Source organism: Clupea harengus, chromosome 1 (assembly GCF_900700415.2).
Source record: "Clupea harengus chromosome 1, Ch_v2.0.2, whole genome shotgun sequence".
In the NCBI taxonomy this organism is placed as follows: domain Eukaryota; kingdom Metazoa; phylum Chordata; class Actinopteri; order Clupeiformes; family Clupeidae; genus Clupea; species Clupea harengus.
Window position 1 is genome coordinate 13293302 of NC_045152.1, and position 19972 is coordinate 13313273.

General features: G+C 39.8%; 2 protein-coding genes across 2 annotated transcripts in view; one reads left to right on the forward strand and one right to left on the reverse strand.

Moving 5' to 3' along the window:
* The window catches only part of LOC116218413 (laminin subunit alpha-3-like), a 6072-nt gene extending 1218 nt beyond the window's left edge, over nt 1-4854 (reverse strand). Inside the window, exons 1-3 of the mRNA XM_031560302.2 lie at nt 4220-4854; nt 3073-3186; nt 281-399 (exon numbers count right to left, since the gene is read on the reverse strand). Of these exons, the coding sequence (XP_031416162.1) occupies nt 281-399; nt 3073-3186; nt 4220-4426 (440 nt within the window). The 5' untranslated portion in view covers nt 4427-4854. The remainder of the gene's footprint in view (nt 1-280; nt 400-3072; nt 3187-4219) is intronic.
* A 6056-nt stretch (nt 4855-10910) lies between these two features.
* On the forward strand, nt 10911-14177 carry LOC116222882. Its single transcript, XM_031577980.2, has 5 exons — nt 10911-10996; nt 12208-12328; nt 13041-13304; nt 13447-13470; nt 13681-14177. Exons 2-5 carry the CDS (start codon nt 12229-12231, stop codon nt 13917-13919), a joined length of 627 nt encoding a protein of 208 aa, XP_031433840.1. The 5' UTR covers nt 10911-10996; nt 12208-12228; the 3' UTR covers nt 13920-14177.
* The last annotated feature ends 5795 nt before the right edge of the window (nt 14178-19972 follow it).

Here is a 19972-nt window from a genome sequence, read left to right on the forward strand (position 1 = left end):
TCTATCTAACTACATAGTAATGACTGCACACAGAATGTGGGGCAATGTTATAGTATAAGCCCTTGAGTGAATGTGTGTGTGCGTGCGTGCGTGTGTGTGTGTGTGTGTGCGTGTGTGTGTTATAGTATAAGCCCTTGTGTGAATGTGTGTCTGTGTGTGTGTGTGCGTGTGTGCGTGTGTGCGTGTGTGTGTGTTATAGTATAAGCCCTTGTGTGAATGTTTGTGTGTGTGCGTGCGTGTAGGTGTGCGCTCGTGTGTGTTTGTGTGTGTTCGTACAAACCTGTTGGACAGCACAGAGAAAGGACATGGACACAACTTGCATGTCCTCTGCACGGCGTCACCATAGTAACCCTCCGCACAGTGCTCGCAGTGGTCTCCTGCAGTGTTATACTGGCAGTTCTGGAGAGGAGAGGGCCCCACACAACACATCAAGTTTTATTTTATTTAAAGAAACACAGAATATAAAGATGAGATGGGAAATATGGGTATTGTGTATTGGCAGTTCTGGAGAGGAGTTGGTACCAAACGAATGGTAAAACGATTATGTGTTATGAAGTATTATGTGCTGAAGACACACACATCCAATACTTAAAATGTCTTCATCAGACTGACTTTCAAATGTAAAGCTCTCATTCAGACTGTCTAAAGTCTGAAAGGAGAGCTTAATGCTGAAAACATCCCTTGTGTGTTTAGTGTGCAGACTTATTGCATTTTATAAATACTGAATGGGCATTGCACCCAATATATCACAATTACCTGCATCAAAGGAGTCAGTCTTCGATCCACTGTTTTGACAATTTAGCTATATCAGTTTTAGTTTTTTAGCTTATGATTTCAAGAAAGTACCTGGGACTTAAGTTACAACAAGAACACAGAGACAGAACAGAAAGAGATTGACTAGTTACCTGGCAACAGACCAAAAGAAACCAGGGAGGAATGGAATTCAGAACTCGCAGAGAATGGAAGGAAATGAAACTACCAAGAGGGAATTACAGACACACACACAGGGGCGGCCCTAGCAGATTTGGCGCTCTAGGCGAGCTTCACTCCTGGCGCCCCCCCCCCCCCAATTATTTATTTATTTGTCCCCATGAAAACGGAATTGCAACTTTCAAACGCTATTTTGCCCTGTAAGACTGCATTTATTTCACATAAACACAACAACGATCGCAACGATGAACAAACATTAATTCAAGAACAAATCACTGAGAAAATGTCACGCCTGTGCTGGACTACGCTCCGGCCACGCCCCCTGTTCAACTGTTTATGGACACACACACACCTCCACGTCATCTTCCCAATCGACTGCAAATAATGTTTTCTTAGTCTTCTAAAAGTGAATCTAAAATGATATAACAAAAGTATGCATTATCATCATTTGTTAAATTTAGCTATTATGTAGTTATTAAGCATTTTGGTGTATTTGGACAGCCTGACATTTTTTTATTCCAAGATGCATAGCTCTTCATTAGTTGAATCATGTCTAATGTTGGACTGGACTGGCTAGCTCGCTCCACCAAAACTAACGTTGTTATGATTACTCATTTTTTTGACGCAAAATGACGCAAATTGCGGTACAGCTGAACTTGAACTGATGTTTCGACTGAATGGCAATAACAATGAACGTCACAAGTGACTGGCTAGCTAGCGTTAGCTAACTAGCAAGATTACATACAATCCATTCGCTAAAGTTGACAATACAACACTTGGATTTTTACCAGTATTCCTCACTTGTTGACAAGTTGCCGTGTTTGGCTTCCTTAATGGGTGTGCTATGCAACGAGTAAGATATGTGTAGTGTTGTTGCACTGGCTATTGGCTTTATATATGCGCCCCTATTTTTATCATGTCGTCTTTTGTATAATGTAGAATAAATGGACATATAATTTTTATATACCCGCCTCTGTAAAATCCTTAAAGAACTATGTGACAGGGAGTATGAAAACTTTCAATGATAAGGTACATCTTTTCTTCTTAACTCCACTAAAGTGCCGGGGGCAATTCACGCATTCGTGAACGTTTTCTTATCTGGAATTCATTCTAGGCTAGAACAGGATTTAAGGATTTACCTTTCTCCTTGGCACGTTTCTCTTATTCTTCCTTACTTTTCTTCTTAAATTGCGCCCCGGATGGCTTTTACCTCTTCATTATTTTGTTCTTCAAAGTTTCTTGAACACACACACTCTAACAAAACGCCTCACTGTGCTAACATGTTCTGACAACACCAAGTACGTACGTACCCCTTCCGTTTTCGATTTTTGGCTCATTTTACCCTAATGTTAGATTTGTTTTTAGGTCAAAATATTGGTTGGAGATATAGAAGGGGGCGCAAAAAAAACTCTGTCCAGCAAAAAAAAAAACACAATTCTTGTTTTTTTTTTTCTCTCTTTTGCTGGGCGCAGTTTTTTGCGCCCCCCTCTGAGTGGCGCCCTAGGCGACCGCCTATACCGCCTGTAGGAAAAACCGCCCCTGCACACACACATGCACACACACACACACACACACACACACACACACACACACACACACACACACACACACACACACACACACACATATGCACACATGCACACACACACACACACAAACACACACACACACACAGACACACACGCACACGCAAACGCACACACACACACACACACACACGCACACATATGCACACACACACAGACACACACACACACACACAGACACACACAGATGCACACACACACACGCACAAGCACACACGAACGTGCACACGCACACGCACACACACAAAACCATACAGATAAAAGGTTTGTTCTCCTGTGTGTCTATATGCCTTGCGTGTTCTTCTTCAGGAGTGAAGAGTGTTAAAGAAGCTCCTTTCCAGACATCTTCACATGAGGGTGTCACAGAAGCGGCACAAGGAGAGAGAAAAAGGACGAGAAAGAAGAGGAAGACGAGGAAGACGAATAAGAGGAAGATGAATATGAGGAAGAGGAAGATGAGGAAGAGGCAGACGAGGAAGAGGAGGAAGACGAGGAAGAGGATGAAGATGAATTGAAGGTGCAAAGAGAAGCTTGGACAGTGGAGTTCACTGCTTACCAAACATCTTCCTGTGATGGGGTCACACTTGTGGGAAAGGCCATGGCAGCTGCAGGACACACACAGGCCTTCAAAAGGGCCCTGCCACTCTCGGTACTGCCCAGGGCCACACACCTGGAAACACACCTCATCAGTACACCTCTCCGCTGCCTCTATCATCTCATCAGAACATCTCTTCACTGCCTCTATCATCTCATCAGTACACCTCTCCACTGCCTCTGCATCAGGAAACACATCTCATCAGTACACCTCTCCACTATTTACATCAGGAAACACTGCCTCTGTCATCTCTCCACTCTCCTCTCCACTGCCTCTATCGGGAAACACACCTGTACAAAAGGCATGTCTCAGAGTACATACAGATATAGAGAAGTTAGTGACTATACTGTATGTATACCCTCATTCATATCAGCTATATTATTTATTTGATATATTATCATTATGCTATATATCTTTATATTTTATAAAAGTGGTATTGAATTTGATTGAACTCAGTTGAAAGTCTGTACTGAAGTATTGCAACGTGCTACGGAGAGGGATGAGATGGAGCTGAGAGCTGACGGCAGCCAGTGTTAACATCTGTTCACTGCTTGATTGCCTTTCTGACCGATCAGAGAGAGTGACTAGTTCACTCCCTGTCAGCAGGCAAACCAGGGGCTGGTCTGAGCCAGAATCAACAGGCATCTAGAGGGTGTCTACCACCGTGAGTCAGACCACTGATCAATGAGACAATTATTAGACAACAGAAATCTGGGTGGTGCCTACCACCACCTGTATTAGATGCTTAGAGACTTACACCACCTGTGTTAGATGCTTAAAGCCTTACACCACCTGTTAGATGTTTAGAGCCTACATGCTTAGATCTTTAAAGCCTTACACCACCTGTGTTAGATCCTTAGAGCCTTAGCCTACATCACCTGTGTTAGATCCTTAGAGCCTTAGCGTACATCACCTGTGTTAGATGCTTAGAGCCTTACATCACCTGTGTTAGATCCTTATATCCTTACACCACCTGATAGATTCTTAGAGCCTTACACCACCTGTGTTAGATCCTTAGAGCCTTACTCCACCTGATAGATGTTTAGAGCCTTACACCACCTGTGTTAGATCTTTAGATGTCATCAGGTGATTAACTCTGTGACCTTACCTGAATGATGTTCCCAGACGAGCTGCTGTTCCCTGCAGGGTTGCAATACTTCCGAGGGATCCTGGAGTTTCCCTGCCCGGGATCACTTCCCGCCTGTCTCTTTTGGAGGCATCCGTGACCCCAGCTCCTCCCAGACTGTTGCAGTGTGCCTAGGCAGAGACCCATCACGGCTCCCCAGAGCAATACCCTCAACAAACCCACTAGCATGGCTGCTACACAGCAGCTAACTCCCGGTAAATAGGACTCACTCCTGTCCGCTGAGCTTTCTAAAACATTACAGAGCTTCACTCTCTACAGCGCTAAACACATGACAAAACAAATGTCATCCTATTCAATGACATTCAGGCTTCCTACCGTATGATACTATCCTCTCATGTTATGCTAGCTACACAATGCCAAGATATTCTTCACTGTACAGCACTTTCCAACTGACCAGCAGGTCAACACCCAGTTGGTGAGGACTTTCTCTCCAAAAGTATTAGCAAAAAGCCACGGCAGCAAGTAGAAGTTATATCCTGGTAAGCGCAGTGTGTTGGTAAATTGTAAGCCAGTCGCTACAGTAAGTCTGTGAAAATGATCTCTGCAAGGGTGTCTACAGGTGTGTGTGGCACATATGCTGCTGGGTGCAAAGGTAGCAGGTGTGGTCCTTTCCTTTGTGTTTTTATCTTTATCGCTCGCTATCTATCTAAGTGACTGCAGGGAGCGCGGCCACTGGCGAGCTCAAGGCACTACAGTAATGTCTGAACCAGAGCGAAGCAGTAGACTGACGGAGCTCTGGCCCGAGTCTGCTGCAGACTGAGTGAGCAAATAATATGCAACAACTGGTCTTGAGTTATCTGCAATCTGGGAACTGACTGAACCACCTTGTGCAAACCACACTCCCACATATACAGGGATGGATTAACGAACGGGCCTACCGGGCCCAGGCCCAGGGGCCCATGAGCTTTAACATGTCCAGGCCCAGGGGCCCGCGGTTTCTTAATCCGTCCATGCACATATACAACACCCCGGCCCACTATATCAGTGTCATCTGCACACGTGTGGAATGCACACACTGCGATCCGTGTGGGAGTACAGCATGGCAGCAGAGAGAGATCGAGAGAGAGAGAGAGAGAGAGAGAGGCCTGCACCAGATCTGGCTCAAACGTGGCAAATAGGCTCCAGATCTGGGCCAGAGCCAATCCAGAACCATCTGCCAGAACCAAAACCAGCTGCCATCTCGTCATTCATCCCCAGTCATGTGTAGTCGTGTATACAACATGCACACATGAGTTTTTCTGTGATTTATAAAATGACTAATGTCAGAATCATCCTAAACAGTGGGACACCTGGATGAATTGCAGTCTGTGATTGTGGTGGTGGTTCAGAAAGGCCCTTGGCTGACTGAGGGTCAAGAAGAATATTGTAAACTGATGCCCACGAGGTCGGAGACAAGCTGAGAGTTGCCCAAATTCCCCTGCCTTTGCAAACATATTTGTATTTGATTTATTTCTTTTATATGTTTTTAGTTTTTTCTTACTTGTTCGACACCTCTGTATGGTTAATCCAACTGGATCAGACCAGAGCCGTCTGTAATGAGCAGGTAACTACTGTCAGGGCTGTAAAACTTGCAATGCATGAAAACTGAATGACACTGGAAAATATTAAACATTATCTCTAACTAAATGAAAACAAAAATGACCAGAAACGCAACCATTTATTTAAAAGTCTGTGGTAAACTCTGGCATATATAATCATGATATAATGTGATATTAAGGGGATAGATAAACTATATCTCTGCAGAGTTTTATTTAATTTTTTTTTTCTATTCTATGTTATGCAATGTATGTATTCTATTTTTGCACTCTATAGTACTACATAGTAGGCCTACACTACCATTTCACACAAGCGGTTTGTGCATCTGAAAATATATAATAATAATACAACTTTATTTGTATAGCACCTTTCATACAAAACAATGCAGCTCAAAGTGCTTAACAGCAAATAAATTACATTCACAAAGAAATTGCATGCACAGTGTTCCACATAAAAATAGACCTAAAATAAACATAAAACATAAACATACAAACTGGGACAGAGTGCATAAAATAAAATGAACATAAAAACATAAAGACGATATAGCTGTCTCCTCTAATGACATTCAACTTGTTCCTTTCACTCTAAATCATGCAACTGCATTGTTAATAACGCCCCACAATTGCAGAAGTAACTCTTACAAGAACATATGAGGCTTCCTTATATTCTTGGCGATGTACGTCTGGAGAGTTTGATTTGCTGAATGTGCAAAGTTCAGCCTCAGGGCTGTCCTCTCAGTACCCTCCTGTACACCCCGTTCACACAGTCATATGAGTAGACATTTCTAAGAACCAATTGAACACTGATGTGCTGAATGGAAAATACTACTATGAATGGGAAAACACCAGTATGAAGTCCTTATCAGGAGCATTATGCCTTTTCATGTTCAGTGTTGGTGTACGCTTACTCCTGTTGTAAAATATAACTGTATAATGTTTTTACTCAAATATAAAACAACACACAGATATACAGTAACAACCAAAATATGTACAGTTTCTCTTGTGAGCTGTTTTGAAAAAGTAAACTGTGAATAGAAAAGTGTGCCAAAGGAATCGAGAAAAACTGTATTTATTTTTTACAAAAGTGCTGTAGCCTATACATCACAGCAAACACAACTGGGTGTGTAAAGGATATGCACAGAACAAACAATATAAAATAGGCCCGTACAGTCAACAAAAAAAGAATGTCAAATACAGTTTTTCTCGATTGCTTTGGCACATTTGTGATCTCGCTCCCTTAGGAGTAATGGAGGGTAATCGCACGTTTACGCGCCTTTTCAATTTTAAAACGCTGTTTACCCTTCTATGATCGTTTACCCACTACCCCTTTCAAGAAACTGGCACACACACACAAAGTACAATAAAACACTATCAGCAGTTTCAGAGCCATTAAAGATGGGGGGACTATGACAGGATGATAGGAGTAATAATGTTATAAATCACTGATTCTTGAGATAAGGGACAAAACTACTTTTGAAACCTAAAAAACTAAAATGGTCAGCACATTCATTTTTAATTGATTTTCTTATAAACACAGGTCTGACCTAACAAACCATGTAAAGGAACAAGTTTTTTATAAAATCACTTTTTTATAAAAAATGACATTTATCCAATTTGTGTGTTGACATTTGTCAACTCCGTCTGACAGATTCGAAATCATTTTATTTTAATTTAAATGATTCAGTGACACTTTTAAGTATTTAAATATATAGTAATAGTGTGCCTTCTCATAGTTAAGTGATAAAAAAACATTGTATTCCCTTTTTTCATTATTTTACACAGTTGAGGAAAAACGCCATTGGAAAAAAAATATTTTTTATATTTAACATATTTAATCTGTGGTTATATGCAATTAAGACACCACTGCATGTACTTCATGCAATGTTTTAGTGAATTAACTCAATAAAATGAACAGAAGTAAAAGGCTTTTTTCTTTTTAAAGACAAAAACCCACATCTTAAGGTGGGACAAAACTGACGGTGTTGACGGACTGATGTAGAATTAGAGCAAACAAGGTCTGTTAACAAGGCCTGTAAAGCACACATGAGAAAATCATGTGTTTTCAGTCCCTCTATGCTTGGATTATAACCGCATTTAACTGTTTGAGGACAAAATGAAAATGTATTAGCATCCATTTGACATTGAGTCCAGCTAGCTCTGGAGCCAGAACTGTCTGTTTGGTTTTGCAGCATAAGAAGGCAGGCCTCACTTTCTGGAGAGCAACAAACTAATTGAAAACTATCCTCCAGTTTGGTTGACTGTAGTGTGTAGATGACTTAAGTGCTTGAAGAATTAAGTTTGCATTTGCATGATAATGACACAGACATGTACTTCTGTCAGATGCCTTTGGTGCTGTAACATAGAAAGGCCGCAGAGTATAGAATAGCTAAGCTTCAGATTTAGATTTTTGTGGAGGAACTCAATGTGGAGGTTCAGCATGGAATCAGTCTGACCATTCTTTGGGGCTTCATCTTTTTTCTGGTGATGGTGTCAGTTTTTGGTTGTCATGCGAGATGAGCTCACAAAGAATTCTTGAACAGTCTGGCTGATGCTGAATATATGTTTTTTCTTTTTCTCTATTGTCTGTCTTTCACTCATTTTTGTTGTCACTTGATTTGGAAGTCATTTGAGCCTTGTTTTGTCGCCATTTCTGCTTTCTTAGCCTGTTTCGCTCTTTTTGTAATTTTTCAATTCTTTCCTTCATAGCTTTTATTTCCCTCTCATTTGCAAACGCACGTCTACTGGTAGTTGGCCCCTCCATACTCTGCTCTAGTGGCCTATCTGGAGGGGTGTCTACTTCCTGCATTGCATTTTGCACTGCTCTGGACCTTCTTGACCATTTCTGAGCTCTCCGCCAATACTCGGTTCCCTTGGTCCAAATTCTCCTATTTTTCTGACTTTTTTTGTTTTGGACCCTGTTCTTCCACCTTTGTTTCTCCTTCTCTAGTCCCTTCTGCTGTCTGGATAACTGTCTATCCTCTGTCTTCTTTTTCTTTGATACTACCTATTTATTTTTATTCGCTCCTCCACTGACAGATTGCGTCTAGCCTACAGTACAGATAAAAGCAATAAATATAAATTAACATTTGTGTTGATCATTTCTTTTATGACTTTTATGAATGTTAAACTTACGAGACCATGTGCTGTATTGCTGCATCCATCAAGAGAAGAAGGATGAAAAGGGGGTCCTCAGGGTTATAGCTCAGACCGTAATTTGCCTGTTTTTTTTTTTTTTTTCTGACGGAGTTGACATGAACTGAGGACACTATTTTGAGTGGCAATTTTTTATGGATAATTTGATGGGTATTTCGCTTGATGTATTCTGTTACATTTTATAGAGCCATGCAATTCATTTCATAATCATATTTATGTATTTTTTACATTTTTAATAATTCTCTTTGCAGTTAGAACCTGTGACCTCTTGCAGAGGACATGTTCATTTGCATGTACTTTATAGGGCAATGCTTGCACTTGGTCAAATTGCTATGAAAATATATAAATATATACAAAACTAAGTACATTAGAGTAGTTAAGTCTTTCATATTGAACTTTTAAAGTCTCTTTCAATTAATTAATATCTGGATTTTTAAGCCAAGCTTTGCATTTCAGTGGAGGACATGTTTTGTCTCTTATCTCAAAGTGTAGACGTGCCTATGGGCATGTACATTCAATTGTGGTGGCGTACATCAATGTACACAGGAAGTGACAAGAGCCTACAGTGAGGTGATCGTATAAACATGTTGCTACTGAGATTACAGTTTTTCTCGATTGCTTTGGCACATTTTTCCATTCACTGTTTACTTTTTCAAAACAGCTCACACACAGCCCTTAACCGAAGATGAAATGACCAAAACACTACTGTGTATGTGATGTTTGCAGAATGACACCACCTTCTCAGAACTTATCACACACCCATCAAAACCAAACATTTCCATCAAAACCTACAATTTGTGCTCAATTGAAAATGTATGTTCTCATTTATTTAACAATGGATAACAAAATTCAAACTACAGCTATCAATATCAACCTCTGAAACCATCACTTCTCTGTAACACCCTCACAGTATTGACTATTTTACCACTGACAACATACTACAATTTGGGTTTTGTACTGAGCACATGCTTAGGGAATATACTGTCAGAAAGTATTTGAAATCTGAAAATTTGTATACAGTAAAATATTGTAGTTCTGTTTTTGTATTGCTAAAGACTATAAAATATATTCTAAACTAAGACCTGTCAACACCATTGATTTACATTTGTTCTACTGGGTACAAAATGGCAAAGATTCTGACACAAAAATATTTATTGCAGTCATTTTTCCACATTACATGTATATACTGTAAGAAGTCAAAATTAACACGAATGCCATGTCCCCTGACAGGGGCCCCTCTACCTCTACCACGGCCTCTTCCTTGTCCTCGTCCTAGTCCTTGCTGAGGTTGTTGGTGGCGGCCTCCTCAATCCATGCTTGGTATCAACTTCAATCTATTGACCTCTTTTATAGGTTGAGAACTACATGATTAGTTGTGCACAGAGAGTTCACACAGGTGCTGACGATATAGAATATAGAGAGCAGTTTCAGTAGGCTGCTATTACAGTTTTTCACAATTGTTAACACACGTTTCTCAAAACAATAACGGCTTTCTCAAAACTGCACACACAAAACTGAAAACCTCACACACAAAATGCTAAACCTGACACTCCCTTTGCAAGATGACTATTTGCCATCAAATCTCTTAGCTGTTCACAAAATGGAACTCGTGTTTTCATTTGGTACACACAGCCATATTTTCAAATGACACACACATACCATTCATTGAGTACACACAACTAAGCATTTGCTGCACACTACCAAGCATTTACAAGTGCATTTTCATCACCTAATTTTTTATCAATAATTTTGTGTTACTTCATAGTGGCATCACCGGGGAATTACGGGGGAGAGAAGTTAGAATATTAAGATTCCTAGGAATAATACAAGTCGACACCGTAATACGGAGTCCAAAGTTGGTAAGGCTCCGTCAATTCGAAACTGAAAGTCCACAACTATCTCCATTACTATATGCGCTCCACAAACTTCTCCCCACAGTTACACGTCCGTCCATCGTACCTTACCTTACGCATGAAGGCAACCTATTTTTACAGTTTACAGGGAAATAAGTGAGGGGAGCTGCACGGCATCATCACTGACAGTTTCTAAGGTCAGTCTGAGGATTCAAGTGGTTATCTATACATTTCCAACGTGTCAGTCAGTCAGCCAGTATACTGATGACTTGCTCACCGCCGCAACTGAATTATGGATTTTATGCAATTGTCATTTTTATACCGTCACCGTGTATCAAGAAATGTCATGTCTGATTTTTTTGCTAGTTTTTTGTTTTTGTCTAGTTAGTTTGTTCATCATTTACGTATGGTAGGCTTACCGTTCAGAACCAAACTTCCGTAATTTTGCACAGATGTTTCACTTACTCACCTTGTCCTTACTTGGGCGCATTTTGGTAATCTTGTCAGAGGTTTTTTTGGAGCCTACCTTTTGTCGATTTCAGTTGTTTCTTTATTTGGTCAGGGTCAAGGAATGGCGTTGGACGATTTGATGCTTGTGGCTGAAGCCGTTGTTTCAGACATTGGGGTTTTATTTGGGGATTTTTAAATAAGCTCGTGGTATCTTACGTTTAGCAAATCGTAGTTGCCCCATCAGGCGGTTCGTAGTTTTGTTTTGTGCAGAATACAATTTATCCATGCAAAGGCATTAAAAAGTTCGAATTCAATTTCACGTGTATGCAGCTCAAGCCTCAGCGGCGACCCCAGATCCACAGGAATTGCATTGCTACTTATGGGCAGCAGAGAGCGTCGTTAGCTCGAGGGAAATACTTTATCCAAAGTGAGTGAAGTAAAAAGAAAAACTTGTGAATTAACGTGAATAACACGGTTTTTACTTTTCACGTTTCGATGGTTTTATGTGTATTATCCCACTAGTAAGGCTTATCTTAAAATTAAATTGTATCTGGTGTACACATTTCTAGGATTGTCACTGCCCGTTGTAACTGTATATGTGACCGACTAATCTTCGAAAAACTGAAGTAGGATGCATACACACATTTATCCATAATTCCATATGTGTACTTTCGTGCATACATGCATCGCCTTCATACATTTGTTGCTGTATGTAACATTTGTTACTGCACGGTAACTGTATCATGAACTTTATTCTAAACTTGCACAGAGGTCTGCTGAAATGTAGTTAAACAGTAGCCTATCAAAATGCAAATGGTCTAGGATAGGATGTAAATAACATCGATTGAAGAGTCGCATGTCCAGCTGTTAAGTCCAGATAAAGCGCAGGTTGTTCATTCGTGGCTGTGTTGTGTACTGATGGGAAGGTTTGAAGCTCGTGTCTGTGCCTCTGCCGTAGCTCTCTTGCTGCCTGGGACGGATGGGAGTGGCTGCTGACATGATGACACGCCCTCTTTTCATGGCCATCATGGTTACGTCATGGATGTGTATTCAGGGTCAGTGGCATACTGGCGGTTCTGGTAAGTAATAAATACTAGCCTACTAACAACTTCTCCTCCTCATCCTCCTCCTCCTACTACTTCTACTACTACTACTACTACTACTAATAATAATAACTATTCACAGGTCATCTCAAAGTTCTACGCAGAAATATTTTAAAGTAAAACTATGCAACAATTTGACACTTTTTGAGGTATGGTTTTATAGGCAACTAGTTTTGGTACCATACTCAAATTAATTTTGATACCTGTGTCTTTCCCACTAGCCATCCATAATATGCACTATGTAGTTCTGTGTTTCCTGGCTGGAACACCTTGCAAAATGTAAGAAAAGCTTTCACAGCATGACATTGCCAGCTATACCGCCAAAAGACACCAGTTAGTGTGTTGGCACGCTTCTATCAGTGTCAACTGGGCTGTTGGGGGTGTTTGCAAGGTTTTTGCATGCTTTTAGATAGTTAGCGTGCTAGTTTTGGAACAGAACTCCTTATTGGTGCTTTAAATATTTAAATTTGATTAACATTTAAAGATTAATCTTGTAGATTAAACAAACCCTTCATGTCCTTTGCTAATTGTATAGGTTGTGTTTTGAATTGCCTATTCATATACACACAGACACAGAGATTAATTTACCTGCCTGTCTATTTTGCCATGGCTTGCTCCTCTGTGGTGGGATTCACACTGTTCTTCACACTCTTCAATGAATGTAAGTGTGTTTTTCCTTTTCTTTTAGGAGCTGCAGTGAACTGCTTATATATGCCTGACGGCAGAAGTGTTACCTGCACTGTTGATTACTCAGACGTAGGGGAACCTGAGAATTGTACGGTTAAATCAAGTTACCTGTGTGATATTCGTGAATTGAACTGCAGCAAAGGAACTGGAAGAGAAGGACTCATTTTTTATGTCAGGAATGTTGAAGAAGGAAAGTATAAAGTCTCTGTTCGGACAACCTGTGGTGAAGCATGCACATTCGTCAATGTCCCCCTACAAGACCCAGGTACCGTAAATGTTTCTTACAGATTTAAGACATAAAATATTTTGACATTAATGCTTTTACATGAAGTACCAATATATATATATACATGCTTGTTATATATTTTCATGAACAATATTAATAATTCAACTTTTTCATGATATAGATGAAATTGCCGGCACAGAGGCATGTAAGTATACCAGTTTATTATTTAATTTAATTTTTATTTTTTTACTCGGGGGTGTAGTTTAAGTATTCACATGTAGTTTAAGTATGCATGTAGTTTAAGTATGCGGTTACGGTGTCTTTACTGTTCATGCTGTTCATACACAAAGCATTCTAGTTTTAAGCGTAAGTGCTGAAGAATGATTATGATTTTGTTGATGTTCTCTTGTTTCAGCCCATTCACCCCCAGGTTCCCCAGCTCCCTCGAGGGCTCTGTGGGGAGGAGCAGGAGTCGTTGCAGTAGCAGTAGCAGTTGCAGCATTCATTATTTTGGGCATTTTAAAACACAAGAGGCTTTGTTCAAGATTATTTAAGCTACCAGCGAGAGACACTGATGTAGAGGGTAATTGCAGTAGCAGTCATGAGGAACCAGTAATACTTCTGGACACCAACACAGACGAAGCATCAAACTGATTCTAGCTCCACACTCTTCACTCCAGATGGATGGAAACACACCCATCTCAGCTTAAGCAGCACAGCCCCTGTCACATGGAGACACAAGCAGCACTCATTTACTGCCAGAAGAGGAGCAAGAGAAGGCTTGCTGGCAAATCATAGATTTATTTTTTGGTGATCTATCCATATGTCTTTTTCGTGTGTCTATGTGTGGGGTGTGATTTGGTTGTGTGTGTGTGTGTGTAAGGGGTATTTTTAGTGTGAGATTGTATGTGGTTGGGGTGTTTTGGTTGTGTGTGTGTGTGTGTGTGTGTGTGTGTGTGTGTGTGTGTGTGTGTGTGTATGTGTGTGTGTGTGTGTGTGTGTGTGTGTGTGTGTGTGTGTGTATGGCAGAGGGATACTCTAAGTGAAATGAATTGTATATAAGCATTGCTCGAGTTTAAGCTACCTGACTTTACTGTAGGCCATGTAAATAGTCTGTAAATGCTTCCATCCAATGATGCTTTTCTAGTGTGCGATGTAATGGGCATTTGCTGTGCATATCTAATGTTTGTAAATATGTTCTGTGTATGGAAGGGGTGGGGAATGGGGAGAGGTTCCAGAATAGAGGCTTGCCAACTTTTTAGCAGGTCAAACCTGTCAGCCTCAGTGCCAGCAGATAACAGTTGGCTCTGGATCGGAGCTGGCCTTCATCCCACAGGTTTGCACCCAGCCGGGCCGGGTGTGTGTGAACGTCAGCCGTTGTTAGCATAGCATTAGGTTAGCATCAGAGCTGCCAAGAGGCCGTGCAGAGAAAGTTCGAGATGCAAAGATGTAAAAAATAGAGATGAATATTTGGAAACAGCACTGCCTCTTTATCGGACACTCAGAATAACATCAGCACTGAGGCACCAATGTGGAAATGAATCATGTTGATTAAAAGTGACTGTGAATTATACGCTACAAATAAGAATCATATAAATGTGATCAGGTGATTTCTTTGTGTCAACAATGCTGTATTGATAAAAGCTATTGTATTGTATAAAAATGTATTCTTCACTATTTGTATGATGAAAATATGTTATTCTTACTTTCATATTTTTTCAGTTTGACACTAAACAATGTGAACGCCAAAAGGGCAGGCTAATCCACGAGCCAATCAAAAGCAAATGTTTTATATTCATGTGCAATCACATTTTTTTTACATAAAATACATAAATAAAGGTGTTGTTTTAAAAGACCAAACTGAGTTGTTTTGGTTGTTTTGAGAGATCTCACTCACATTTACATGTAAGCAACGGAATGAGCCAAACATGGACTATCATCAGACTTCCTGTTATGTGTCGAATGACTCGATGACTTCTGGACTTCTAGACTTCTCGACTTCTTTAGGCTCTAGTCACTTCCTGTGTACATTGATGTATGCCACCACCATTTAATGTACATGCCCATAGGCACTTCTACACTTTATATTTTTAACATAATTACTTTTATAATCCTGTCCATAGTCCCCCCATTTTTATATTTATAACATAATTACTTTTATAATCCTGTCCATAGTCCCCCCATTTTTATATTAATAACATTATTACTCCCATCATCCTGTCCATAGTCCCCCCATCTTTATATTAATATATGCTCAGGAGTTCAAAGAGGAGTTCGAGGGAAAGTAATCTTCTCCGTGGAAAACTAAGTTTCACTGTTTTCAAAGGATTTTTTGGCAGTAGGCCTACTTTCTTATTTGGTAAGTCAGGGTCAAGGAATGACGTTGGACGATTTGATGCTTGTAGCTGAAGCAGTTGTTTAAAAAAATAGGGTTTTATTTGGGGATTTTTAAATAATCTAGTGGTATTTTAACATTTAGCAAAACGCAGTTGTCCCATCAGACGGTTCGTAGTTTAGTTGAAAAAAAAAAGTGTGTGTTAATGTGCGTTAACACGGTTTTTACGTTTTATGTTAAGGTGGTTTTATGTTTTATTTGCCTACTAGTAAGGCTTATCCTAAAATTAAAATGTATATGCATACGCAGATGTCTATGTATGACCAGTGGTGGAGGAAGTACTGAAGTTTAGTACTTAAGTAAAAGTACAAGTACCCAGGAAGATAAAAGTAAAAGTAAAAGTAAAAGTACTACATCAACAATCCTACTTAAGTAAAAGTAAAAAGTACTTACTTTTAAATTTACTTTAAGTATTAAAAGTAAAAGTACTTACGCAATGGGTTGTCTCTCAATGTCTAGGCTGTGCCATTTTGATAAAGAAATAGCTACTGGTAATAAATGCCTCTACAGATGTCACTACTAGTAATAATTATAAGTAACAACATTTGTTAATTGGAAAGGTTGGTGTACTTATTGTGCCTACCATCTGTAATACTGTTCACACTATATCTTACAATTCTGTGGATGACAAGTTATCTACCAGGGATTATTTGCAAAGTTAATACCATTAAGCCAAACCAATAAAGACACCATGTGATATCTTTAAATATTTTATTTAATTGTAAACGTGTAAAAAAGGGAAACATGGAACATGAAAAACAAATGTGATTGTAAAACTGGAAAGAACAAGGCACGCTAGCTTGACATAGCTAACCTACCAGCTTTATCTTACCACTACGTTAATGATATAATGAAGGTCCAATCATGTTTTTTTTATGCTATTGCTGTATGTCAACATGCATTTCGCTAGATAACATTATAATATCATGTCAGTAAACGAATTAAATACATATATCAATATTCAAAAGTCAGGGACATTAACTTAGCATAGCAATCACTCTGCTTACCTCGATATGCTACTTTAAATTTGAGGGCGAATTATTGAAGGCTAGCAACTCCTTTTTTTGAGGGAGACAGGAAACGCATTGAAACCTCCAGGAGTCATTCTTGGGGCCTTTGAACTCGAACATATCTTTTAAATAGGGCCATGGGTGGCTCATATCAGAGGGCTCAGTTCAGGCCGACTCTGGATCCATGTTGAATAGGCAGCAGTCAGGCTGAATGTTCAACTACTATAACAGGCAAAGCTACCGCTAGTTCTGCTGCCAAACGCGCACTCTGATATCATTGGAGTTGATAGAGCCACCTGATTGGTTTAAACTTCCAAAACAGCAACGCAATCCATAGTTTTGTGTAGGCAACATTTTGGCGAAACTATGTTCACAAAATGTAACGAGTAACAGCACATATTGTAGAAATGTAGCGGAGTAAAAGTATAGATAATAGCTAAAAAATGTAATGGAGTAAAAGTAAAAAGTATGCACTATTATGTTTACTTAAGTAAAGTACAGATACGTAAAAATGTACTTAAGTAAAGTAACGAAGTAAAAATACTTTGTTACATTCCACCACTGTGTATGACACTGCCCGTTGTAACTGTAGCCTATATGTGACCGACTAATCTTCGAAAAATTTAAGTAGGCTGCATACACACATTTATCTAAAATTCCACATGTGTACTTTCCTGCATACACGCATCGCCTTCATACATTTGTTGCTGTGTGTTACATTTTTTACTGCACTGTAACTGTATCATGAACTTTATTCTAAACTTGCGCAGAGGTCTGCTGAAATGTAAACAGTAGCTTATCAAAAATGTAAATGGTCCAGGATGTAAATAAAATCGATTGAAGAGTCGCATATCCAGCGCTGAAGTCCAGATAAAGCGCAGATAGTTCATTCGTGGCTGTGTTGTGTACTGATGGGAAGGTTTAAAGCTCGTGTCTGTGCCCTGTACCGTAAATATGTCTTAGAGACTTAACACATGAAATATTTTGACATTAATGCTTTTACATGAAGTACCAATATATACATACATTCTTGTTTTATATTTTCATGAACAATACTAATAATTCAACTTTTTCATGGTATAGGTAAAACTGCCAGCTTGAATGTATACCAGTATATTATTTAAATTAATTTTCTTTATTATTTATTTTTATGTTTTGGGCTGGAAACATGAACAATATTTCCCAAGACACTGAATATGTTGTGGAGTTGTACATTAAATTACTTTAGTGCAGTATTCCTCAGTTAAAGAAAGTATGCACATGTAGTGTATGTACGTGTAGTTTAAGTATGCATGTAGTTTAAGTATGCACATAAGGTTTAAGTATGCATGTGAAGTTTAAGTATGCACGTGTAGTTTAAGTATGTGTAGGTGTTGTATTGGCTGCCCCAGCATTGTTCCCTAGTTGGAGTAAGCGTTTTCTTAAATTTGAACTCTGCCTGGTTTTAGCCAGTTAGGCTTAACCCCAACTCCTCTTCCCCTTTTCTCCCCAGAGTGTTGCAGCTGTCTACGGGGCAGGTCGCCCGAACTGAGTCCTTTTCTTCACGCACTGCATGTATTGAGTGGTAAAGTGCACCTCACCATTGCTGTGATACCTGTTTGCAGTGCCTGTGCCTACGTGTGTTGTGTGTAGAGGTGTTGGTGTGTGTGTGGATGTGTGAGTAGGCATACGAATCAAGAGCACGGGTGGCGTGTCGGTCTCACTCCCTTTTCCAGGACAGGTAACCCCCTGCAACAGCTGCTCCCTATATCCCTATATCCCTTACCATTCTGGTGGCAGCCCTTACCCCCTCTCTTGCAATATCCTATCATTTAGCCGTGTATTAATAAATACTGTTATTTTTATACTGGAATACCTCGTCTCTGTCGTTACTGGAACGTACTTGTGTGAGAGCCCGCTTGTCTCTGTCGAAAGGTACAATTTACACGAACAATATATCTTGGTGTGAAAGTCACCAGGTGGCGTAGTCGCATCCAGAGCCAAGACCTAACTACCACTAGGTTACATATGCGTATTGGGTTTCGTTACAGTTCATGCTGTTCATACTCAAAGCATTCTATTTCCAAGCGTATTTACTGAAGAATGATTATGATTTTGTTGCTGTTCTCTCGTTTCAGCCCATTCACCCCAAGAATCCTGAACTTCCTTGAGGACTCATCAGGGGCGGCTCGTCCATAAGGGCGATTGGGGCGACGCACTCCCTAGGGGAAAAGAAAAAAAAAAAAAAAAAAAAAAAAAACTCCTTATGTATAAACGCAATATCCTTGTAAGTCGCGTAAATGACACGTACATTTAAATGTAATATTTTTTTTTCTGTCGGATTCTACCACTAGACCGTCTGATCTGTCTCTGTATGTCATTGTCGAATCAGGTAACAGTCGTTCAGTCAGCCTAAAGTCGTGCTTCAAATGGCCCCACCCCTTCTGGGGCGATTTGGGGCGAAATGAAAATCGCCCCAGACCTCTCCCATTGACTCCCATGTTAAATCCATTTTTTTTCACAAAACAGAGCTCTGCATTCTCTATGCATTCTCTATGGCTTCCGGGAGGGCTCGCCCCTCCTGGTCTTGTCATAAGTAGTGGACGTAAAAGCCTATACGAACGTCATACAGCTTCGACGGAGGCATATTCTGTCAAGATGGCTGCCCTGTCCAGTGCAATAACTCGATTCGCTCTTTGACAGAAACTCCTTTTTAGTCGGCGTACTAATGAAGATAAATTGACAACAAAACAATTAGGACTTCCTAGACCAAATGTATCCATTCAACAGGTTTCTACAAAGGGAGGGAAATCCTACATCCAAGAATTGGAACGAAAGAAAATCGCGTGGCTAATGCGGTCTGTATTTCATATACCACTGTCACTTTTCATAGGTTTTACAGTGTGTTTCACAGTTCGCTTCTTGCACTAACACTGAATATTTTTTTATGTGATGACTTATTTTGCTTTTGTAAGCCAATACTTTCAAGATCAGTCAATAAATATTGTTGTTTTTGACTTATGTTACCCCTTCTTTATGATGTTACTGGACATATCATGTGTCCTGTTAAGCTATGTTACATCATACAACATTTGAGACACGTGGATAATGAAAAAGTGGGATAATTTAATGTGGAGCCACATCATGTTTGCTTATGAAGGCTCCTGGATGCAACTTTCTTCTATAGCTTTCCACCTGTAACTTGCTACTCTAGCTATGTAGCAAGAGGGGACATATTACTGTTGTGTGCTGCCAATAGTGGACAAAAAGGTATTGCTGTATGAGTTAATCAGCTAACTTAATGTACTTACTGAATGGGTCGC

Excerpts from the sequence above, each read along its gene's own strand:
- LOC116222882 (XM_031577980.2), top strand. The coding sequence starts at position 12,229 with ATGGGAGTGGCTGCTGACATGATGACACGCCCTCTTTTCATGGCCATC. Across the intron at positions 12,329-13,040 it reads GTGGCATACTGGCGGTTCTG|GAGCTGCAGTGAACTGCTTA; the intron begins GTAAGTAATAAA and ends CTTTTCTTTTAG. Across the intron at positions 13,305-13,446 it reads TGTCCCCCTACAAGACCCAG|ATGAAATTGCCGGCACAGAG; the intron begins GTACCGTAAATG and ends TTCATGATATAG.